The following is a 21,212-nucleotide window of genomic DNA, read 5'->3' as shown; positions in this document are numbered from 1 at the left end:
GTTCCAGTAAAAAAAAAAGTTGGATTTCAAATGAGTAGGAAGGAATAGTTAGCAATCGCCGGCATTGGAGGTATTTGCCCAGCGGCGACGTGCCATAGGTTGTGAGATGTGTCTTGGGAGGACATGTATCCCCATAAAATTAACGGCAGTACGAAACTGAAGGTTGCGGTACCGAATACCGTGTTGTCCCAATCGATATAAAGCAGATCTTGGTGGTTCATAACGGGATTTAACATATGTGACTGAATTCTAAAGAGTGGAGATTAAAATATCGAACTTCCCATTTTAATAATAATAATAATAATAATAATCCAAGTGAATCTTGTCTTAAATCAATTGCTTAGTGCCAATGTAGACCGAAATTGTAAAAGCTTATGCATTTAACCATAAATATCGCTAACGGTAGTGTTACACGAGCAGTTAAGTTACAATAATAATAATAATTATTGTACCGGGCGGTACACCTCCACGCCGCTTACTTAAAATTTGCGCCAGTTGAAACTCCTCTGCTGGAGGAAGTCTGAACTTTATCTACAGTATTAATTTTCAAGTTTCTCAGAAGATGTCACTACTTGGAAATTTTGGAGTTTTTGAACTGGGTCATTTTTGATGTATTTTTGTTTTACCTGTAGTAAGAAGTGTGAACTTTCTCTTCTAGAGGACACTACTGAAGAACTACAAAAGTGCACCCTAGTGCGAAGTGAAAGAACTGTTTTTTGGAGAAATTTTTATTTCAAAAGTTTGTTTCTTGTTAAATTTCTTTCTGTTATTGTTGAAGTTGGCTGTATACCCCTTTCTTTCCCCTTGTTTTGTGTTTAGCCAATCCCGAATTTCTTTAATTAATTTACGACCAATAAGGTGTTTCTTCTTCAAATTGGATATGCTGCTTAACCCTAACCAATAAATGATTGTGGGCGGGTGTTTTCTTTCCTGAAACGCCTCGAACTTTCCGCGAGAGTATATAAACTGCTGATTTTAGGGTCTCTGCGCCACTTCTCTACCATCTTTCAGTGTGTAAAGTACATAGCAGGGGGCGGGAAGCGCCTCTTTCTTCGGGCAGCAGTTCAACAACCAGGTAATGGCCATTTAATAACTTCTTTTCTTGCTAGCTCAGCAGTTTAACTCTCGGGGCGGGTCCGAAGCGTTTCCACCATGTAACTTTTCCCTAAAATGTAAAGACTCTTAGTATCTATTCTCTTTTAAGCTTCATATTGGGATAGAGAGTGCTTAACCCTCTCGAGCTCCCACTCATATTGTTTTGAGGTGAACTTACTTTTTCACAACCTATTCTTCTTTAACGTAATGTAAATTGTTTTTTTCTAAAGTCACCTCTTTAGTATGGGATTAGCCCTTGCATTTGTGGCCTAGAGCCAGATTAGGTTTTAAAACAAAATGTATTAGGAGTGCAGTTCGCCTCCTCTCACATTGGTATTTTAGAGGCCATGTAATTATCCTTTTCTCGCTTAATAGGCCTCAGTAGGTTGGGTATTTTACCCCTGTGTTTACGTCCTTAGAGGACAGCTTGAAGGTCGAGTTAGGTGTGGCCTTTTGATAGGCTTAAAAGTTTTGAGAGCGGATCGCTCTTTTGAAATTTGTTTCTGCGTGCCTCTAGGAGGTCTACTGTGTAATTTGGAGCAAGTGCTCCTGGGCGTGATTGGGGTTTTCTGCCCCTTTGTTAAACCTTATGTACATGTAAGCTTGGGCTAACTGCTCAAGAATTGTGAGTTCGGGGCTCGAAGCCCAAAAGCCTGTAAATACTGTTGTTGCTCTTTTGTTGCCTTGCTACTCTGTACCTTCCATGCGTGTTATTTCTTGATTTTGAAAAGAGAATGTAACCTTGTTAAATTTTACATTAACTTTAATTTCGTAGTTTGAGACCCGTTCACCCCCGCACATTCTTTCACCTCTACCTACCACAAAAATACGGTAACAAGTGGTAGCAGAGCGTGGTTGAATGGGTCTCAATTTAGCCCCTTTTGACGACTAAACATTGCTTTGATCCGAACTCTAACAATTTTCTCAGTTGCTGGAATTTTTGATTTGTCCTGTTTCAAAATTGTTCTGTCATCATGCCCGGCCCTCGCGATGTTATCCATCTTAACTATTTGCGCAAGGAGGAGTTGATCTATGAATTGACTATTAGAAATGTGCAATCTGGAGGCACGGTTGCGGTAGACACAAACAAGCTTAGAGAGTCCCTTGATTTGCCCATTTCCATCTCCACTTTGGGAGAGAAAGAAATTGACGACTCTCTTTCCACGATCATCGAGAATATTACTGGGCTAGCATCTGTAGTTAGTTTTTTTGACGAAAATGATCCTTCTCCTAATCAAATTAAGCGTGTGCAAGCCAGGATATTTCATTTTTCAAATAGAGTTAACGATCTGTTGTCTCTGAAGTTGAATGACGTTCAGAGGAAGGAAGCTAGTACGGTGCTTGAAAATATTTCTGAATTATCTAGTAAGGTCACTCAATTGTTAACTGGGGAAGTTCCTCCCAAAACTGATCAACCCGCTACGGTGAATGTAGGTAGCGAGGAAGAGCCTCCTAAGGGAGAAGTCAATAGGAAAACCGTTGGAGCTCAAACTATCTCTGCCCCATCGGACAACGAGTCTGAACGCCGTACGTCGTTGAATAATGTACGTTCTGAACTAACTTCTTTGCCACTGAAACCTTTACCTACTATGTCACCTGGGTTCAGCAGCTTGCCTCATCCATTAGCAATGTTGCTCAGAGGTATCTCTAAGATTTCTGTTAATACCACCAGTGAAGTTATTTCATTCTTAAGGTTTTTAGTTGAATTTCAAGATCATGCCCTTGTTTTTTCTCTTTCTCCGTGTCAAATTTTACAGATAATTTATCCTTATGCAATTGGTATTCTCTCAGATAAAATAGTAAGAGCCATTGACGAACAGTCATCTATTGAAGATTTTCATGCACATCTGCTTGCAAATTTTATTCCTGTTCGCGCGAGGTCATCTCTGATTCAGAAGTACTATTATCGAGTACAGAGATTGGATGAAAATCTGGCTGATTTCATACAAGACATTAAGTTCTATACTAGGGTGTTTGCTCTTCACTTCCCTGAGGATCAGATTGTACAAGCTATTGTGGAAGGCATTTCACCATACTATAGGTCATATTTGTGTTTCGCGGCGTGCCCGCAAACCTTCTCCGAACTTGAAGCATTGGCCGTCTCAGCGGAAGGAGTTAGATACGCCGATTCCTTGCGTGTCGCGAAAGAACCCCCTCCTTCGTTTAGTAATACTCGGCCTCCACATCGCCGACCAGTCACACCCCGTAAATGTTATGCTTGCGGGTCGCCTGACCATCTTCGCAATAAATGTCCATTGGTCAAAACTAGTAGGGCAAATAATGGAGCTGGTTCATCGCAAGGCTGTTTTAAATGTGGGGCTTTCTCACATATCGCCAAGAATTGCCCAAATTCAAATAGCACCACATCCTGCTCAACCTCTGGTGCAAATTCCACCAATGTCAATAATACAAAGTGACTAGTGGCTTCGGCTGAGTCGACTAATCCATCTTTCCGAGGCTCAGCCCCTGGTAAACAGATCGAAAATTCAGGGAACGTTCAATCTGCAAATCCATCTTTTGAATGCCCCAAAGAGTGTCTTAGGATTGCGGCGGATACCCCCGCACCGGTCCCCTTTCTCAAAATTGAGTTAAATAATGAACCTATAACAGCTCTATTAGATTCAGGCAGTGTTTGTTCTATTATTTCGGCTGAATGGTATGCAAAATTGAAATCTGTTTGTAAACTTCCTGACTATTGTTCCTCTTCGATCCCATATGTTTCGGCTAATTCATCTCCATTAGAAATTCTAGGTTCTTTACAGGTCAGTATTCGTCTTTTTAAATTTACATGGAAAATCAAATTGTTTGTGGCCAAGCACTTGTCTTGCCCCATAATATTGGGAGCGGACTTCATTTCTCACACTGATCGTGTGCTCGATCTTCAGAGTAAGTCGTGCACATTCAAATTTGCGTCCAATTGTAAAATCCCCTTGTTAAAATGTAATTCTGCATCATGTTCATCTATTTCGCCTACCCAGGATGAGATGTTGTTAGACCTTAGACATCTACCTGAGGAGCAGGCTGATAGTATTCGTAAGTTGTGTCAGTCGTTTCCAGAGGTGTTCTCTGATACTCTTGGTGTTACTGACCTTATTGAATACAAAATTGAGGTCACGGATTCGATTCCTGTCCGTTTTCCACCTTATAGGCTATCTCCACCTAAAATGAAGGCTCTGAAAGAAATCATCGATCAGATGTTGAAGGATGGTATCATTAGGCCCTCTAAGTCGGCGTATTCTTCACCTATTTTTCTAGTCCCGAAACCCCAAGGGGGCTTCAGGCCTGTCATTGATTATAGGGCTCTGAATCGGAAGGTGGTGTTACAATCTGTGCCTCTTCCGGACTTTCATTCTTGCTTTTCATGGTTTCGTAAGGCCAAGTTCTTTACTATCTTGGACTTGAATCAGGCCTATAATCAAATTCCCCTAGCGGAAAGTCTAAACATCTTACAGCGTTTGCCACGGATTGGAATTTGTATGAATACAACCAGGTGCCTTTCGGGCTCCCCACGGGAGCAGCTGTACTCACTAGGCTGCTAGATAGGGTCTTCTCCGACATCAAATTTGAGTACTTGTATCACTACTTGGATGATGTCGTCGTATTTTCGGAGACCTTTGAAGAACATCTAGATCATCTGCGAGAAGTTCTCAATCGCCTTCGTAAGGCTGGGTTAACTGTCAAGTTGTCCAAGGTTGCCTTTGCTAAGCTCTCTATGTCATTCCTAGGGCATATTGTGTCACCTGATGGTGTTGCCGTCGATCATTCTAGAACAGAGGCCATCCGTGATTTTAAACCTCCCAAGGACATTAAAGGTATCACCAGGTTCATTGGTATGGTGAATTTCTTCAGGAAGTTTATTCCTAATTTCGCTAATAGAGCGGCGCCCTTGAACCTTCTTCGTAGGAAAGGCATCAAATTCGAGTGGGGACCTTCTCAACAAGCCGCTTTTGAAGATCTTAAAATAGCTCTCTGTAATGCCCCTGTCCTTGCTATGCCTGATTTCTCAAAGAAATTCATCGTCCAAACTGACGCGTCGTCGTCAGCAGTAGCTGCAGTCCTTCTTCAAGAGACTGAATTAGGGAGGCGACCCATCACCTATGCATCTAGGACTCTATCGGCTCAAGAAGCCAAGTATTCCATCTATGAGCTCGAAGGTTTGGCAGTCTTATTTGCCTTAGAAAAGTTCCGTCTCTATCTGGAACATGTTAAATTCGACCTGGAGACAGATAATCAAGCCTTAAGCTGGGTCTTTGGTAGGCTGCGTCGTACTGGTCGTATAGCCCGTTGGGCCATCCGTATTTCTGCCTTCCAATTCGATGTCAGGCATATCAGAGGTACCGAAAATGTTGTTGCTGATGGACTCAGCCGTATGTTTTCCAACGACGTTGAGACCCATGAACCGGTCGACAGTTCATCACCTACCGAGTCCATACTATTTGATGTTAATGCCATCTTAACAGATGCTCCCATGCTCTTTAGGGATATTGAGAAATACCAACGTGAAGATCCGACGCTGGCTCCGATAATGGAAACCCTTTCTTCTGGGGAACATGTTGTCCCTTATGTACTGAGGAATGGTGTTCTATGTTGCCCTCCGAGGCATGATAAGATGATGAAGGTTGTCGTTCCAGCGGTTCTTGTGCCTATGATCTTCAAGTACTATCATGAGACCCCATTAGGGGGGCATCTTGGAATCTTTAAAACTCGTGAAAAGATTCGTGAAAGGTTCATCTGGAAGGGTATGGACGGTGAAATCCGTGAACTAGTAAAAGCTTGTAAATCTTGTTTGCTTAGTAAACCCACCATATCCACCAAGGTAGGCCTTTTGTCTTCGCATCAGGCTTCGCGCCCCATGGAACGCCTGTATATTGATTATGTAGGACCCTTCCCCCAGTCAAAGGGAAATGCCAACAAGTTCATCTTTGTATGCGTAGACGGTTTTACAAGATTTTCCTGGTTATTTCCGACTAAGCTGGCTACCGCTCAGTCCACCATTACTTGCCTAAATTCTATTTTTGCTTCTTTTGGTCCGTGCCAATATATTGTGTCTGATAATGCTAAGGCGTTCACATCAAATCTTTTTCGTAAATTCTGTTTTGACCTGTCCATCTTTCATGTGACAACTTCTGCTTATTACCCCCAACCATCTCTGGCTGAACGGGTTAATCGTAATCTCAGGTCCGCGCTTATTCCCTACCATCATGAAGATCATTCTAGATGGGACACGTCCCTGCATTGGTTAGCTTTTGCTTTGAATTCGGCGATTCATGAATCTCACAAGTTTACCCCAGCTTCTTTGATGTTTAAGTTCGTTCCCAACACGCCGCTCTCTAACCTCTGGTCTCTGAGTGACATTCTACCTGAGACAATAGACCCAGACAACATTAAAGATCTTTGGAAGAAGGCTAAAGCCAATCTTAAAGTCTCTCATGAAAAGGTTAGGGAAAGATATGATCGTGGACGGAGACCCACCAATGTGAAGGTAGGCGACCAGATGATGGTCAAGAATTTTGTTCCCGCGGGCAAGCTTGCCCCCAGATTTCATGGGCCGTGTATCATTCTCGATTTCCTTACTCCCGTTACCTTATTGTTAAGTAATCCAGCCACCGAGAGGATATTTAGGGTTCACCTGTCACAGATGAAACCGGTGTAATTTCTGTGTTAACTTGCTTCATATAATTTTGAAAGAAATAGGAATGTTATATTTTTTGAGGGGTTTCACTTTTAAGGCCTTCCGCCCTTGGAATGTGTTTACTTTGTCTGTAACCATTGATTGTAAACCTTCCCCGATTAGTTAAACTGCCATCCTGTCCTTGTCACGGCCATTACCACGCTCCCGTCTCCTGCTCCACAATACACAGTGTCTTAGAGGAATGAAATAAATATCTCCACGCCGCTGGCCACTCATCTCCTCCACTGAGACTGTACCCTAAAAATCATTCTGGTCAAACAAAATTCTGCCGCCGAGCTTTAATGTTTCAGTGCCCCTGCAGCAGCGCGGCGCCGTACCGTTCCTGAGGCAGGGTATGGGCCCGCCCTTCCCCAGTGAGGCCAACCTGTGTACGGCGAGCCGGAGCCCTCCTCCCGGCCAAGGCTGATGTGCGGCGCACGATCTGCTACCGGCCCGCAGCCTGTATATGTTCACCGCGGGCGCGGCGTGCTTCAAAACCTCTACTCCTCTCATAGTGCGGGCGAGCGGTATCTCAGGGTACTTGAGGGGCCCGAGCGGCCTCCTCTGGACACAAGCTGCAGCGGCCGGTCTGGCCATCCAATTTAATCAACTACATGGACATTTACTATCAGCAATTACTACACCTGGGAATTCTACTGCAATATTTGGTGGACTTAGAAAATTTTTCTTCACTTTCAAGTATTAAAAGTTTTTCTTCTGAATTTAATTCCTACAAACATAAAGACATTACTTCAACGGTTACTACAAGGATTTTGAAACTGGATCAAACCAAATTTAGAAAATTTTTATAAATGCTTCTGCAATTAATCTCCATATCAACATCATAACTTGGACCTTATTTTCAAACAAATTTCAGGTGTCACCCCTGGAGGGACTTTTGGGGGGGGAGGTCTGTACCGGGCGGTACACCTCCACGCCGCTTATTTAAAATTTGCGCCAGTTGAAACTCATCTGCTGGAGGAAGTCTGAACTTTATCTACGGTATTAATTTTCAAGTTTCTCAGAAGATGTCACTACTTGGAAATTTTGGAGTTTTTGAACTGGGTCATTTTTGACGTATTTTTGTTTTACCTGTAGTAAGAAGTGTGAACTTTCTCTTCTAGAGGACACTACTGAAGAACTACAAAAGTGCACCCTAGTGCGAAGTGAAAGAACTGTTTTTTGGAGAAATTTTTATTTCAAAAGTTTGTTTCTTGTTAAATTTCTTTCTGTTATTGTTTAAGTTGGCTGTATACCCCTTTCTTTCCCCTTGTTTTGTATTTAGCCAATCCCGAATTTCTTTAATTAATTTACGACCAATAAGGTGTTTCTTCTTCAAATTGGATATGCTGCTTAACCCTAACCAATAAATGATTGTGGGCGGGTGTTTTCTTTCCTGAAACGCCTCGAACTTTCCGCGAGAGTATATAAACTGCTGATTTTAGGGTCTCTGCGCCATTTCTCTACCATCTTTCAGTGTGTAAAGTACATAGCAGGGGGCGGGAAGCGCCTCTTTCTTCGGGCAGCAGTTCAACAACCAGGTAATGGCCATTTAATAACTTCTTTTCTTGCTAGCTCAGCAGTTTAACTCTCGGGGCGGGTCCGAAGCGTTTCCACCATGTAACTTTTCCCTAAAATGTAAAGACTCTTAGTATCTATTCTCTTTTAAGCTTCATATTGGGATAGAGAGTGCTTAACCCTCTCGAGCTCCCACTCATATTGTTTTGAGGTGAACTTACTTTTTCACAACCTATTCTTCTTTAACGTAATGTAAATTGTTTTTTTCTAAAGTCACCTCTTTAGTATGGGATTAGCCCTTGCATTTGTGGCCTAGAGCCGGATTAGGTTTTAAAACAAAATGTATTAGGAGTGCAGTTCGCCTCCTCTCACATTGGTATTTTAGAGGCCATGTAATTATCCTTTTCTCGCTTAATAGGCCTCAGTAGGTTGGGTATTTTACCCCTGTGTTTATGTCCTTAGAGGACAGCTTGAAGGTCGAGTTAGGTGTGGCCTTTTGATAGGCTTAAAAGTTTTGAGAGCGGATCGCTCTTTTGAAATTTGTTTCTGCGTGCCTCTAGGAGGTCTACTGTGTAATTTGGAGCAAGTGCTCCTGGGCGTGATTGGGGTTTTCTGCCCCTTTGTTAAACCTTATGTACATGTAAGCTTGGGCTAACTGCTCAAGAATTGTGAGTTCGGGGCTCGAAGCCCAAAAGCCTGTAAATACTGTTGTTGCTCTTTTGTTGCCTTGCTACTCTGTACCTTCCATGCTTGTTATTTCTTGATTTTGAAAAGAGAATATAACCTTGTTAAATTTTACATTAACTTTAATTTCGTAGTTTGAGACCCGTTCACCCCCGCACCTTCTTTCACCTCGACCTACCACAAAAATACGGTAACAATAATAATAATAATAATAATAATAATAATAATAATAATAATAATAATAATAATAATAATAATAATAATAATGAAAAGTTGAAGAAGCAGAAGATGAAGAACTTGCAATAGTATTTTGAGAATAATAATAATTGATGAAAGGAAATTGAGATTTTTTTGGACGATGATTCATTGTAATAATAATAATAATAATAATAATAATAATAATAATATTTTATTAGGAAACTGATCATTAAATTGTGCGGATAAATTACGAGGAAGAACGACCCTTCGTTTGAAACGTCGGCAACGGTTGGCATATAATCATCCCAGATGACAAATGTTAATAATCAAATATAGGATTATAATTGAAATTAATGGTATGATAATGATCAGGTAAAGAATGATAATGATATTGTTTAATAATCATAGGAGGATATGATAGGGACAGTCGTCATGTGTCGAACTGCTCAGAACCAGATGTTGGGTTTTCACGGGGGAGAGAGTTAGCGGTAGATACGAATTAACCCACGGACGGCACATGACTTCATTGTCAGAGCATAGTAATGAAAATTCCGTACGTCTTGTCGTATTGACAAGTGTAAATATTCAAATAGGCTTTGAGTTAATGAGCTCTACCTGGCATGTTTGTGAATCTGGAAATAATAGGCTAGAGTTTGTCCGTACTATAAATTCCCGTTTTCGAGATGATAACATTTCCACGGTGGGTGTCCGGCTCACCAGAATGTACATACTGGAAGTGTCTCATGTCCAAACGGAACGAGGAGATGACAGTAAATAGTTACTGTCATGCCTTCGTCTCCGAAAGATCTCCAGCGATGAAACGTCCACTCATACGGATGTGAATTCGACCGCAGTAACCGATTGGGGCGAATTCACCAAATGTTTTACACTACCAGAGTAGTGAGGTAAATCCAAGTAGAATGGCATTTATTTTTCAGGATGGAAGTGTCCCAATGTAATAATTGTCATCATGTGTAGTTTGTAAAATAAGTTAATAAATTGCTCCTCATTGCAATTTCAATAGGAAACAATTTCCCTATCTTTTTATAGTTAGTCCAGTATGCCCATGAAATTTAAGTTGTGACTTCCCAGCCATATTGTGGAGTCTATAATTTATATCCATGAATGAGCCGTCCCTCGTTACCTTAATTTGCATGTCCCGTTCATCCCTGTGTTCATTTGGTGCGCCGATATATATTTTGATTTTTTTTATTAATTTTCTTTTATATTTTATGAACCGATCACCCCTGAGATTAAGGCTAGTCTGGGAATCAGGAGGTGAGCGGGTGCAATATAATGTATATTAATATTAGCTTCCGGACTCCGACTCATTGGCTGAATGATCAGGGTTGAGGCCTTCGGTTCAGAGGCTCCCGGGTTCGATTCCAGGTCGGGTCGGGGATCTTAATCGCGTCTGATTAATTCTTCTGGCTCTGGAACTGGGTTTTTGTCCCTAAACTTTTCTCTTCATATTAAGACAACATCCTACACTACCAACCACCAAAGAAAGACATAACTGTGATTACATCCCTCCATATAGGGTTGGCGTCGGAAAGGACATCCTGCCGTAAAACAGGGCCAAATCCACATGTGCGACACAGTTCGCAACCGCGACCCTACAGATGTGGGAAAGGCGGGGGAAGAAGAAGAAGAAGTAGAATAATAAGAAGAAGATTACTATCAGCTTCCGGAATCCGCCACTCTTACTTGGATCCATGGACGCTCATTTCCTGCTTAGGTATTCTACACCACCTAAATTCTGGAAGTTTGGACACCTATCAAAATAAAATTCTGGATGAATGCCCCCCCCCCTCCCCCAAACTGAAACCCTGGCTACGCTACTGGTTCGACACCACTAACTTCCGAATGAAAGCTGACAGTTACGTAAGCCTGCGCAGCCACTCGCTCGGTGCAGGAAAAATGCTTTTTCACCATGTTAGAGGAGGATTTCGAGCATGCGGTACAGGATGCTTTGCTTGTCGAGTGCAGTACAGCTGGATGGTTAAGGATGAAATCGTTATTTGTATTCGCCTTAAAACACCATATACGTCTTTGTTTATATTCAAGTGATATGGAAAACAGTTTTGTGATGAACTATAGCCGTCGTTTGGCGAGTCTCGTGGAACAAGACCAGTCCTCAGTTCGGCAGGAATACTTCTATAGCTACTTATGGAAAGTGATGGTTTGAAAGAAATATGTCCAATTGTGGAAACCAATCTCAAACGTTTGTTTACGTCGTCAATTTCTAATACAAGTGGCGAGAGATCATTTACGTTTTCAAGGAAGTTAAAAACCTGTCTGCGATCAACACTTTCTCAACGCATTTCGACTTCTTTCGAGTTTTATATTGTACATTGAGAGTAATGCTTTGAATCACATCAAATACGATGAAGTCACAGATACAGCTCAAGCTCGGAGAAAGTTCTTCCAGTAATTGTGCTGAGTTTGAAAGTGAATATAATGTGTTAAATTTATTGGAAATAGAGAACTAATAACATGGTTTGATTGTGATCAAAATAACAGTCTATTTAGAAATTGTAGCAATAGATTCAGTGAGACGAGTCCCCTACATCAATCAATCAATCAATCAATCAATCAATCATCTACATTTAGGGCTGGCGCCCAGATGGCAGATTCCGTATCAGCTGTTTACCTCGCATTTTGTTAAATGTTTTCAAAGAACATGGAAGGTTATCAAACATGCCCCTTGATAAATAATTCCAATCCCTTATTCCTCGTCCTATAAATGAATATTTGCCGCAATTTGTCCTCTTTAATTCCAACTTTATCTCCATACTAACATTTGTATCCATTCTTCGCACGGATGTAGTGAAGTACATGTCCCTTTCCGGAATTTATTTGAAGTAACATTTAATGAGACATGTTAAATTTGTATTTTCATACGAAAGTGCTTGGCAAAATGATGAAATATGATGAAGCTGAACAAAGCCGAGAGAGAATGAGGATGATTTCCGAATTTAGTGTACGGTACAGCTCCTGGTCCGAAGTTGTGCGATTATGATAAATCCTTCCTTGGTCATGACGGCCTTTTTGATGGAACCAACCCTGCCTGGCATAATTGTGAATAACTTATGGTACCGCTATCGATTTTGAATCTGCGATCTTGAGATCCGGAGCTCGACACTCTACCACTAATCTTTACAGGGATCCCCTGAAACTAATCAGCAATAACATTACAGTCACTGACTCTTCAGCTGCCATTTTTCCCCACTAGATGACATTACTGCAGCACTTGTACATAAACTAATCCGTCAACTAGTAGGGCAGCTAGTGTCAAATATAAACTAAATCACTGAGAATTAATGTTGGGATTTTTGTTCTTTTGTGTCGCAGGTCGCTGAGTGGCATGAGCAACTTCGCGGGCGCTGAGTCGCTGCAGGACATCGCTGCAGGAGTGTTGAACTTCGCTCATGATGGCGTAGGTCATGAGATAGCGACAGCATGTGTAAAGGATCTCCGAACTGAATTTCGAGGTGACATATGGGGTCATAATGGTCCTGGCGTCATCACGCGTGTACTCCGAAAGGTGTGCCGTGTGCACGAGGTGAGTCTTAAGATCTACAGTATATGACAGAGTGCGATTTGTGATTTCATTGTTATTGCAATGTCCTCGTTAACGACCGGCACGCTTTTGGAGCCTAACTGGCTGGCTGTGTTTACATTCCTTGTCCGCGGGGTGCGCCAGAATTTCCCCAGCTTGAGACACAGCGTTGTGAACTCTCAGTTTTAACCATATAGCCTCTGAGAGCGAGCAGTGAGACTGGATAGGACTGCGTGCAGCTATGCAACACTGGAGACTGACAAGCGAGCCGGTTCCAGGACCGGCACGCTTTCGAAGTACTCCCCGTGGACTATCACTGACAAAGCAAGCATGTTACTGGTCAAGAGTTATCTGCTATCGGCACAGTAGAGGCGGCTGTAGACAGTCATAAATCTGGTTACTGTTGGGGACTGGTACTGCTTAATGTTAGATTCGCCGATCGTTAACGAGGAAATTGAGAGAACTATGCCAGAACACGGAATACATTTACCGAGTTAACTATATTCATCTTCATAACGGATGGCTGGGAACGTCAGTACCTATGGCAAACTAATTTATTACATCATCATATCATGGATAATCCTTGCGAGCGGCTTCCTGGATTCCACCGACCTAGTCGCCAGTGGAGGATTCTAAACCGAATTAGAAAAGGCTGGGGAAGATGAGGAGCAACATACACAAATGAGAATGGAGGAACTCTCCTTGCAGTGGCTCTGGTGAAAAGCACCGAACAAAGCTTTCAGATGCCCCATGGTAGTTTTGAAGGTCTTTAAAGCGCGTCCAGTGAAACAGTTTACTCGATTGCTCGGCTGGACCTAGATCTTTGAATAGTTTATGAACTTGGGAAGGACTATTTTCCTGTACCGCATGCTCGAAATCCTCCTCTAACATGGTGAAAAAGCATTTTTCCTGCACCGAGCGAGTGGCTGCGCAGGCTTACGTAACTGTCAGCTTTCATTCGGAAGTTAGTGGTGTCGAACCAGTAGCGTAGCCAGGGTTTCAGTTTGGAGGAGGGGGGGGGGCATTCATCCAGAATTTTATTTTGATAGGTGTCCAAACTTCCAGAATTTAGGTGGTGTAGAATACCTAAGCAGGAAATGAGCGTCCATGGATCCAAGTAAGAGTGGCGGATTCCACCTCCTCTTCTGCCATCGGATCTATCATGACGTAAGAGGGAATACCGGTCAAGTTGTACCATACCAGAGAGTATGCTCGGTGTAAGCCGGCTTTCGCTAATAGCAAGAATATGGATATTATTTTCCCTCATTATGGCTTGAATTTCGTCGAAATGCGCTACCAGGGAGAGTGCGTTGACATGGCAGCACTGTAAGTTGGTAGAGGGAGATAATGCCTGTTTGAGGAGCAAGCCGTTGGTGAGAGGTGACGGGGTGAGAGGGGGGATGCTGCCATGGTCAGTGTCAGATACAGAGCTCTGGATCAGCTGAATAACGGAATGTTAACGAAATAGTATAACAGAAATAGCATACAACTTACCTCGACATCCTGATAAATGCTTACACTGACTACCACTAAAACACACATACACACACACATAATACACTTACAAAAACACTTATGAATAACAAGCAGATGCACTATCGAGCTGTGCTGTTTCATGTTAATTGTCACTGTTATCTCGCAGATTTTTTATGCTGTCCAGTTCCGCGACAGTGGTGATGGATCTTTTCGTCCCATTAGGAAGGTGAATCACGATACGTCTGTCTTGGGTCCAAACGCGGGATGGCCCGAAGTGATCCCTAGCAAGGTTTAATATGCACTTTCGGGTTTTGGTGAGGGACTCGGTGATGAGTACCTTTGTGCCCTTCAGGAGCCGCTTCGCCTTCCACACTCGGTCACGTTCGTGGCAACGGGTAAATTTAACTATTATAGGGCGCCTGCCTGTAGATACCACGTCAGTTGCTGAGCGCTGAGGCCGCCCAATCCTGTGGCACCGGTCGAAGCTCTCCATCGTGAAGTCCACGTTCAACTTCGTTCGGAAGGTTTCCCTCACTTTTTCGTAAATGTTCTCCCGCGGTTCCTCGGAGACTCCATAGATTAGGAGGCAGTTTCTACGGCTGTGCTGCTCTCCTTCATCAATGAGTTCTTCTTGATGGTCGAGCTGCCGTGCTAACCTGCACAGCTCTTCTTTCAGCACGGCAAGTTCGGAGGAGATGGCGCCTCGGAAGTCTCGAAAATCCTGACTCAGCAAGTCTAGGGACTCTTCCCTGGGGTTGGCAGAGCTGGATAACAACTGAAGGCGCGCCTCAAAGTCATTAATCGTTGCTTCAAAAGCATTAATCAGCTTATTTACTTTCTCGACGGACATATCTGTTATTATTTAATTTATTTTCCGGGTTGAACCGTGTTGTACTTGTACGCATATCACGTACAGTTTGCCGACGTTTCGAATACATTGCAGTATTCATTGTCAAGGCGACTGAAATACCCCTACTCGATCCGAGGTAATCAGTCTCCCAGGCAGAGTTACACTACTAGAGTGTCCTTGATCTTGGCCTTTTATATCCTAGCCTATCTGGCTGGCGTAAGCCCTGGCTGTCTCGCGAGGCTTCTGGAAAGTTTATGTCACAGCCAGGTAGTGGGGGCTTCCCCGCGCTGTTATGTAATGGGGTTGCGGCCCGTGTGTTTATGTTGTGGTCTGTATGTCTTAAGCTATGAATGATGGGCATCCAAGAATTACTGATTTTGTATCCTTCTTCTAAATTTATGTTATTCGGATGTTTCTTGATTTCGATAGCCTCGCGGATTTTTCTTTCCAGATTCCAAGGGATAGCTGCTAGGATCTTGGTCTTGTCAAATGATATTCCGTGCCTAGTTTCGCAGGAATGCTTGGCTACTGCTGAAATATCTGTGTTTTTGTTCTTGGTGTGACGGATATGTTCTTTTAGGCGGGTGGAGATCAGACGTTTTGTCTCACCTACATAACAAGCTCCGCAGCTACATTCAATGTGATACACTCCAGGGGCCTGTAATTCTATTGTGTCTTTTACTGGTGGTAGATAACGGGCTAGCTTACGGTGAGGTTTATAGATAGTTTTTATGTTGTATTTGTCCAGTATCTTGCCGATCCTGTCTGTAGTGTTTTTAATGTATGGCAGTATCGCTGTTTTCTGGCGGGTCAGTTCTTCTTTCCCGTTGTTTTCTCCTGCGGCGGTCTTTTCTTTCTTCTCTTCTGATTTTTTAAGGACTCGTCGGATGTTATTGAGCGAGTAGCCATTTTTCCTAAGGGTTTCCGTGAGGTGTTCTTTTTCTTCCTCGAGGTGCTCTGCGTCAGATATCGCTATGGCCCTGTTTACTAGTGATGTTAGGACAGCCTGCTTTTGTGATGGGTGATGATGAGACGAGGCGTGTAGGTACCTGTCTGTGTGAGTGGGTTTCCTGTATACTGCGCGACTCAGCGTCCCATTGGGGTTACGTATTACTAGCACATCCAGGAACGGTAGTTTTCCGTCTACTTCTATTTCCATGGTGAACTGAATATTTACGTGTATGGAGTTGAGATGGTCGAGAAATAGCTGTAGGTTATTGCTCCCGTGAGGCCAGATTACAAAAGTGTCGTCTACAAAACGGAGAAAACATTTCGGTTTCAGGGCAGATGTAGCTAAGGCTTTCTGTTCGAAGTGTTCCATATACATGTTTGCTATTATTGGAGAGAGTGGCGACCCCATCGCGGCCCCTTCAGTCTGTTCGTAGAACTCCCCGTTGAAATAGAAGTAAGTGGCGCTAAGGCATTCTTTAGCTAGTGTTGACAGGTCTTCTGGAAGTTTCTGATCTAATAGCGGAAATACTTCTGTTAGCGGCACCTTGGTGAAAAGTGACGTGACGTCAAAGCTTACTAATAGGTCCGTACTTTCAATTGATTGGTCCTTAAGGAGCTGGATGAAATGTCGGGAGTCCTTCACGTAGGTTTCAGTGTTTCCTGTATGTGGCTGAAGTAGTCCAGCTAGGTAGCGGGCGATCTCGTGCGTGGGAGAGCCTATAGCGCTCACGATAGGTCGCAGAGGTATGCCTTCTTTGTGGATTTTAGGCAGGCCATACAATTTTGGAGGTATCGGGTCCGAGGATATCAGTTTCTTCTGTATTTCGGCTGGGATACTGGAATTTTTTACTAGTGTGTGGAGTTTGTTCTTAATGCGGTTGGTAGGGTTCCTAATTTTTCTGTATGTAGAATCGGTGAGTAATTGTTCTATTTTCCGAGTGTAGTCTGTGCGTGTCATTATCACCGTAGCGTTGCCTTTATCTGCGGGTAGGATAATTGTTTCCGTATCTTGACGTAGTGTTTTTAGGGCATGAATTTCTTCTTTAGTCAAATTGGATGGCGGCGGCTTTGCGGATCTCAGTAGACATGATACATCCTGTCTGATCTCCTCTGCAGATTCGGTAGGAAGGTGCCGGATTGCAATTTCTACTTTGCTAATTATTTCTTCTACCGGTATACTATTCGGAGCTACTGCGTAGTTGAGTCCTTTTCTCAAGACCGAGGTAGTGGGTTCACTGAGTGGCTTATCTGTGAGGTTTACTATTACATTCTTCTTCAGTGGAGCAGGTGGTTCCGGTTTCTGTTTTTGTAAGAGGCGGTTGAATTTCTTGTTTTGCTTGGCAGTGGCTAGTTCCAGTGTACGCTGGGATTGTGTGTTGCTAATGCTGTCTAACGTGGTCCAATCATTGAGCGACAGAGTGCTGGCAAGTTGCAGGTGGAGATGAAATAATTTATTGCTGAGGTAGTCCAGAGTCTGTCTTGTGTCACAGACTCTGGACTACCTCAACAATAAATTATTTCATCTCCACTTGCAACTTGCCAGCACTCTGTCGCTCAATGATTGGACCACGTTAGACAGCATTAGCAACACACAATCCCAGCGTACACTGGAACTAGCCACTGCCAAGCAAAACAAGAAATTCAACCGCCTCTTACAAAAACAGAAACCGGAACCACCTGCTCCACTGAAGAAGAATGTAATAGTAAACCTCACAGATAAGCCACTCAGTGAACCCACTACCTCGGTCTTGAGAAAAGGACTCAACTACGCAGTAGCTCCGAATAGTATACCGGTAGAAGAAATAATTAGCAAAGTAGAAATTGCAATCCGGCACCTTCCTACCGAATCTGCAGAGGAGATCAGACAGGATGTATCATGTCTACTGAGATCCGCAAAGCCGCCGCCATCCAATTTGACTAAAGAAGAAATTCATGCCCTAAAAACACTACGTCAAGATACGGAAACAATTATCCTACCCGCAGATAAAGGCAACGCTACGGTGATAATGACACGCACAGACTACACTCGGAAAATAGAACAATTACTCACCGATTCTACATACAGAAAAATTAGGAACCCTACCAACCGCATTAAGAACAAACTCCACACACTAGTAAAAAATTCCAGTATCCCAGCCGAAATACAGAAGAAACTGATATCCTCGGACCCGATACCTCCAAAATTGTATGGCCTGCCTAAAATCCACAAAGAAGGCATACCTCTGCGACCTATCGTGAGCGCTATAGGCTCTCCCACGCACGAGATCGCCCGCTACCTAGCTGGACTACTTCAGCCACATACAGGAAACACTGAAACCTACGTGAAGGACTCCCGACATTTCATCCAGCTCCTTAAGGACCAATCAATTGAAAGTACGGACCTATTAGTAAGCTTTGACGTCACGTCACTTTTCACCAAGGTGCCGCTAACAGAAGTATTTCCGCTATTAGATCAGAAACTTCCAGAAGACCTGTCAACACTAGCTAAAGAATGCCTTAGCGCCACTTACTTCTATTTCAACGGGGAGTTCTACGAACAGACTGAAGGGGCCGCGATGGGGTCGCCACTCTCTCCAATAATAGCAAACATGTATATGGAACACTTCGAACAGAAAGCCTTAGCTACATCTGCCCTGAAACCGAAATGTTTTCTCCGTTTTGTAGACGACACTTTTGTAATCTGGCCTCACGGGAGCAATAACCTACAGCTATTTCTCGACCATCTCAACTCCATACACGTAAATATTCAGTTCACCATGGAAATAGAAGTAGACGGAAAACTACCGTTCCTGGATGTGCTAGTAATACGTAACCCCAATGGGACGCTGAGTCGCGCAGTATACAGGAAACCCACTCACACAGACAGGTACCTACACGCCTCGTCTCATCATCACCCATCACAAAAGCAGGCTGTCCTAACATCACTAGTAAACAGGGCCATAGCGATATCTGACGCAGAGCACCTCGAGGAAGAAAAAGAACACCTCACGGAAACCCTTAGGAAAAATGGCTACTCGCTCAATAACATCCGACGAGTCCTTAAAAAATCAGAAGAGAAGAAAGAAAAGACCGCCGCAGGAGAAAACAACGGGAAAGAAGAACTGACCCGCCAGAAAACAGCGATACTGCCATACATTAAAAACACTACAGACAGGATCGGCAAGATACTGGACAAATACAACATAAAAACTATCTATAAACCTCACCGTAAGCTAGCCCGTTATCTACCACCAGTAAAAGACACAACAGAATTACAGGCCCCTGGAGTGTATCACATTGAATGTAGCTGCGGAGCTTGTTATGTAGGTGAGACAAAACGTCTGATCTCCACCCGCCTAAAAGAACATATCCGTCACACCAAGAACAAAAACACAGATATTTCAGCACTAGCCAAGCATTCCTGCGAAACTAGGCACGGAATATCATTTGACAAGACCAAGATCCTAGCAGCTATCCCTTGGAATCTGGAAAGAAAAATCCGCGAGGCTATCGAAATCAAGAAACATCCGAATAACATAAATTTAGAAGAAGGATACAAAATCAGTAATTCTTGGATGCCCATCATTCATAGCTTAAGACATACAGACCACAACATAAACACACGGGCCGCAACCCCATTACATAACAGCGCGGGCAAGCCCCCACTACCTGGCTGTGACATAAACTTTCCAGAAGCCTCGCGAGACAGCCAGGGCTTACGCCAGCCAGATAGGCTAGGATATAAAAGGCCAAGATCAAGGCCACTCTAGTAGTGTAACTCTGCCTGGGAGACTGATTACCTCGGATCGAGTAGGGGTATTTCAGTCGCCTTGACAATGAATACTGCAATGTATTCGAAACGTCGGCAAACTGTACGTGATATGCGTACAAGTACAACACGGTTCAACCCGGAAAATAAATTAAATAATTCTTCACACCGTGGAAGCTTCACTTCTAAGATATCTGTTATTATTTATGTCCAACGCGAACCACACTTGTACTAGATGACTTAGTACATACTTGCAGGACAAATATGCTACCAGTTATGCGGTTTCTGCGAGATATAGACAGAGCACTCGTACGCGTACGTTACAGTAGACGCCATGTTTGCATGATTGTGCAGGATAGGATATCACGATGTCTCTGATCGTTGTAGTGAAGAGGTTTTGCGGGAAGCTCTCGTTTCTCACTTACAATTTTCTCTCTAGAGACACGGTAAAAAAGGAGGCACAAGTTGTGTGACGTAGAAAGGTCAAATTATTAGATTTACTGAAACAAGCAGAATTTGTTAATCTCGCGAGGGATTTTTGATCTTCCATATCTAACCGTAGCTACCTGGGGGTTACAGCTCATTTGATTGATTCAAATGTGCATTATCGTCATTCAACATTACACGTTAAACATCACAGAGAAAACCGCAATGTCGCTAACTGCACAGAAGAGTGTGAATACGTAGTTCGTGAATGGGAGTTGGAAGATAAAGTTATCACTGTTTCCACTGTCAGAGCAAGAAATATCGTTCTAGGAGTGGAGAGAGCAAAGTACGGCCATTTTCGGTGTGCAGCCACCTCAATACAACTAAGTTTAAATAAAGCATTCAAGGATGCTATGTGAATCCGATTAAAATTCGATTAATCGATTAAAGGCATTCTGTTAAACGAACAAAATTGTTAATCGATCGATAATTTAACGAAAATGAAAGATCAAAGGAGAAGCCTGGAAAAACCTGGTCTGAAGACAGAAAGGAAGCCCGCTGCAAAAGAATGAAATGCACGCCTTTTAAACACATTGCGCAGTACTAATGGGTTCATTCGCATATAATAATAATAATAATAATAATAATAATAATAATAAGAATAAGAATAAGAATGAGAATAAAACCAAGAGAAGGCTGGAACAACGTGGTCTGAAGAAAGAAAGAAAGCCCACTCTTAAATAATGAAAGAAACATGGGCACAAAGGAAGGAAAATACACGCATTTTAAGTACTTTGCGTAATCCTAATGGGCTTATTCCCAAATAAACAATATGAAAGACAAAGGAAGACTGGAACCACCTGGGCTGAAGAAACAAAGAAAGCCCACTCTAAAATAATGAAAGAAATATGAGCGCAAAGGAAGGAAAATGCACGCCTCATAATTACTAATGATCTTATTCGCAAATAACAATAAACCAAGATGAAAGACTAAAGAAGAAGGCTGGAACAACGTGGTCTGAAGAAAGAAAGGA

General features: G+C 42.9%; 1 protein-coding gene across 1 annotated transcript in view; it reads left to right on the top strand.

Moving 5' to 3' along the window:
* LOC136875883 (lactosylceramide 4-alpha-galactosyltransferase) overlaps positions 1 to 21,212 on the top strand; it is an 81,000-nt gene that overhangs the window by 44,340 nt on the left and 15,448 nt on the right. The window contains exon 3 of the mRNA XM_067149503.2: positions 12,521 to 12,731. Coding sequence (XP_067005604.2) covers positions 12,521 to 12,731 — 211 coding nt within the window. The remainder of the gene's footprint in view (positions 1 to 12,520; positions 12,732 to 21,212) is intronic.

Source organism: Anabrus simplex, chromosome 6, assembly GCF_040414725.1.
Source record: "Anabrus simplex isolate iqAnaSimp1 chromosome 6, ASM4041472v1, whole genome shotgun sequence".
NCBI lineage: Eukaryota > Metazoa > Arthropoda > Insecta > Orthoptera > Tettigoniidae > Anabrus > Anabrus simplex.
Note: the sequence above shows the minus strand (reverse complement) of the source record. Positions and strands in the feature narration are given on the sequence as shown.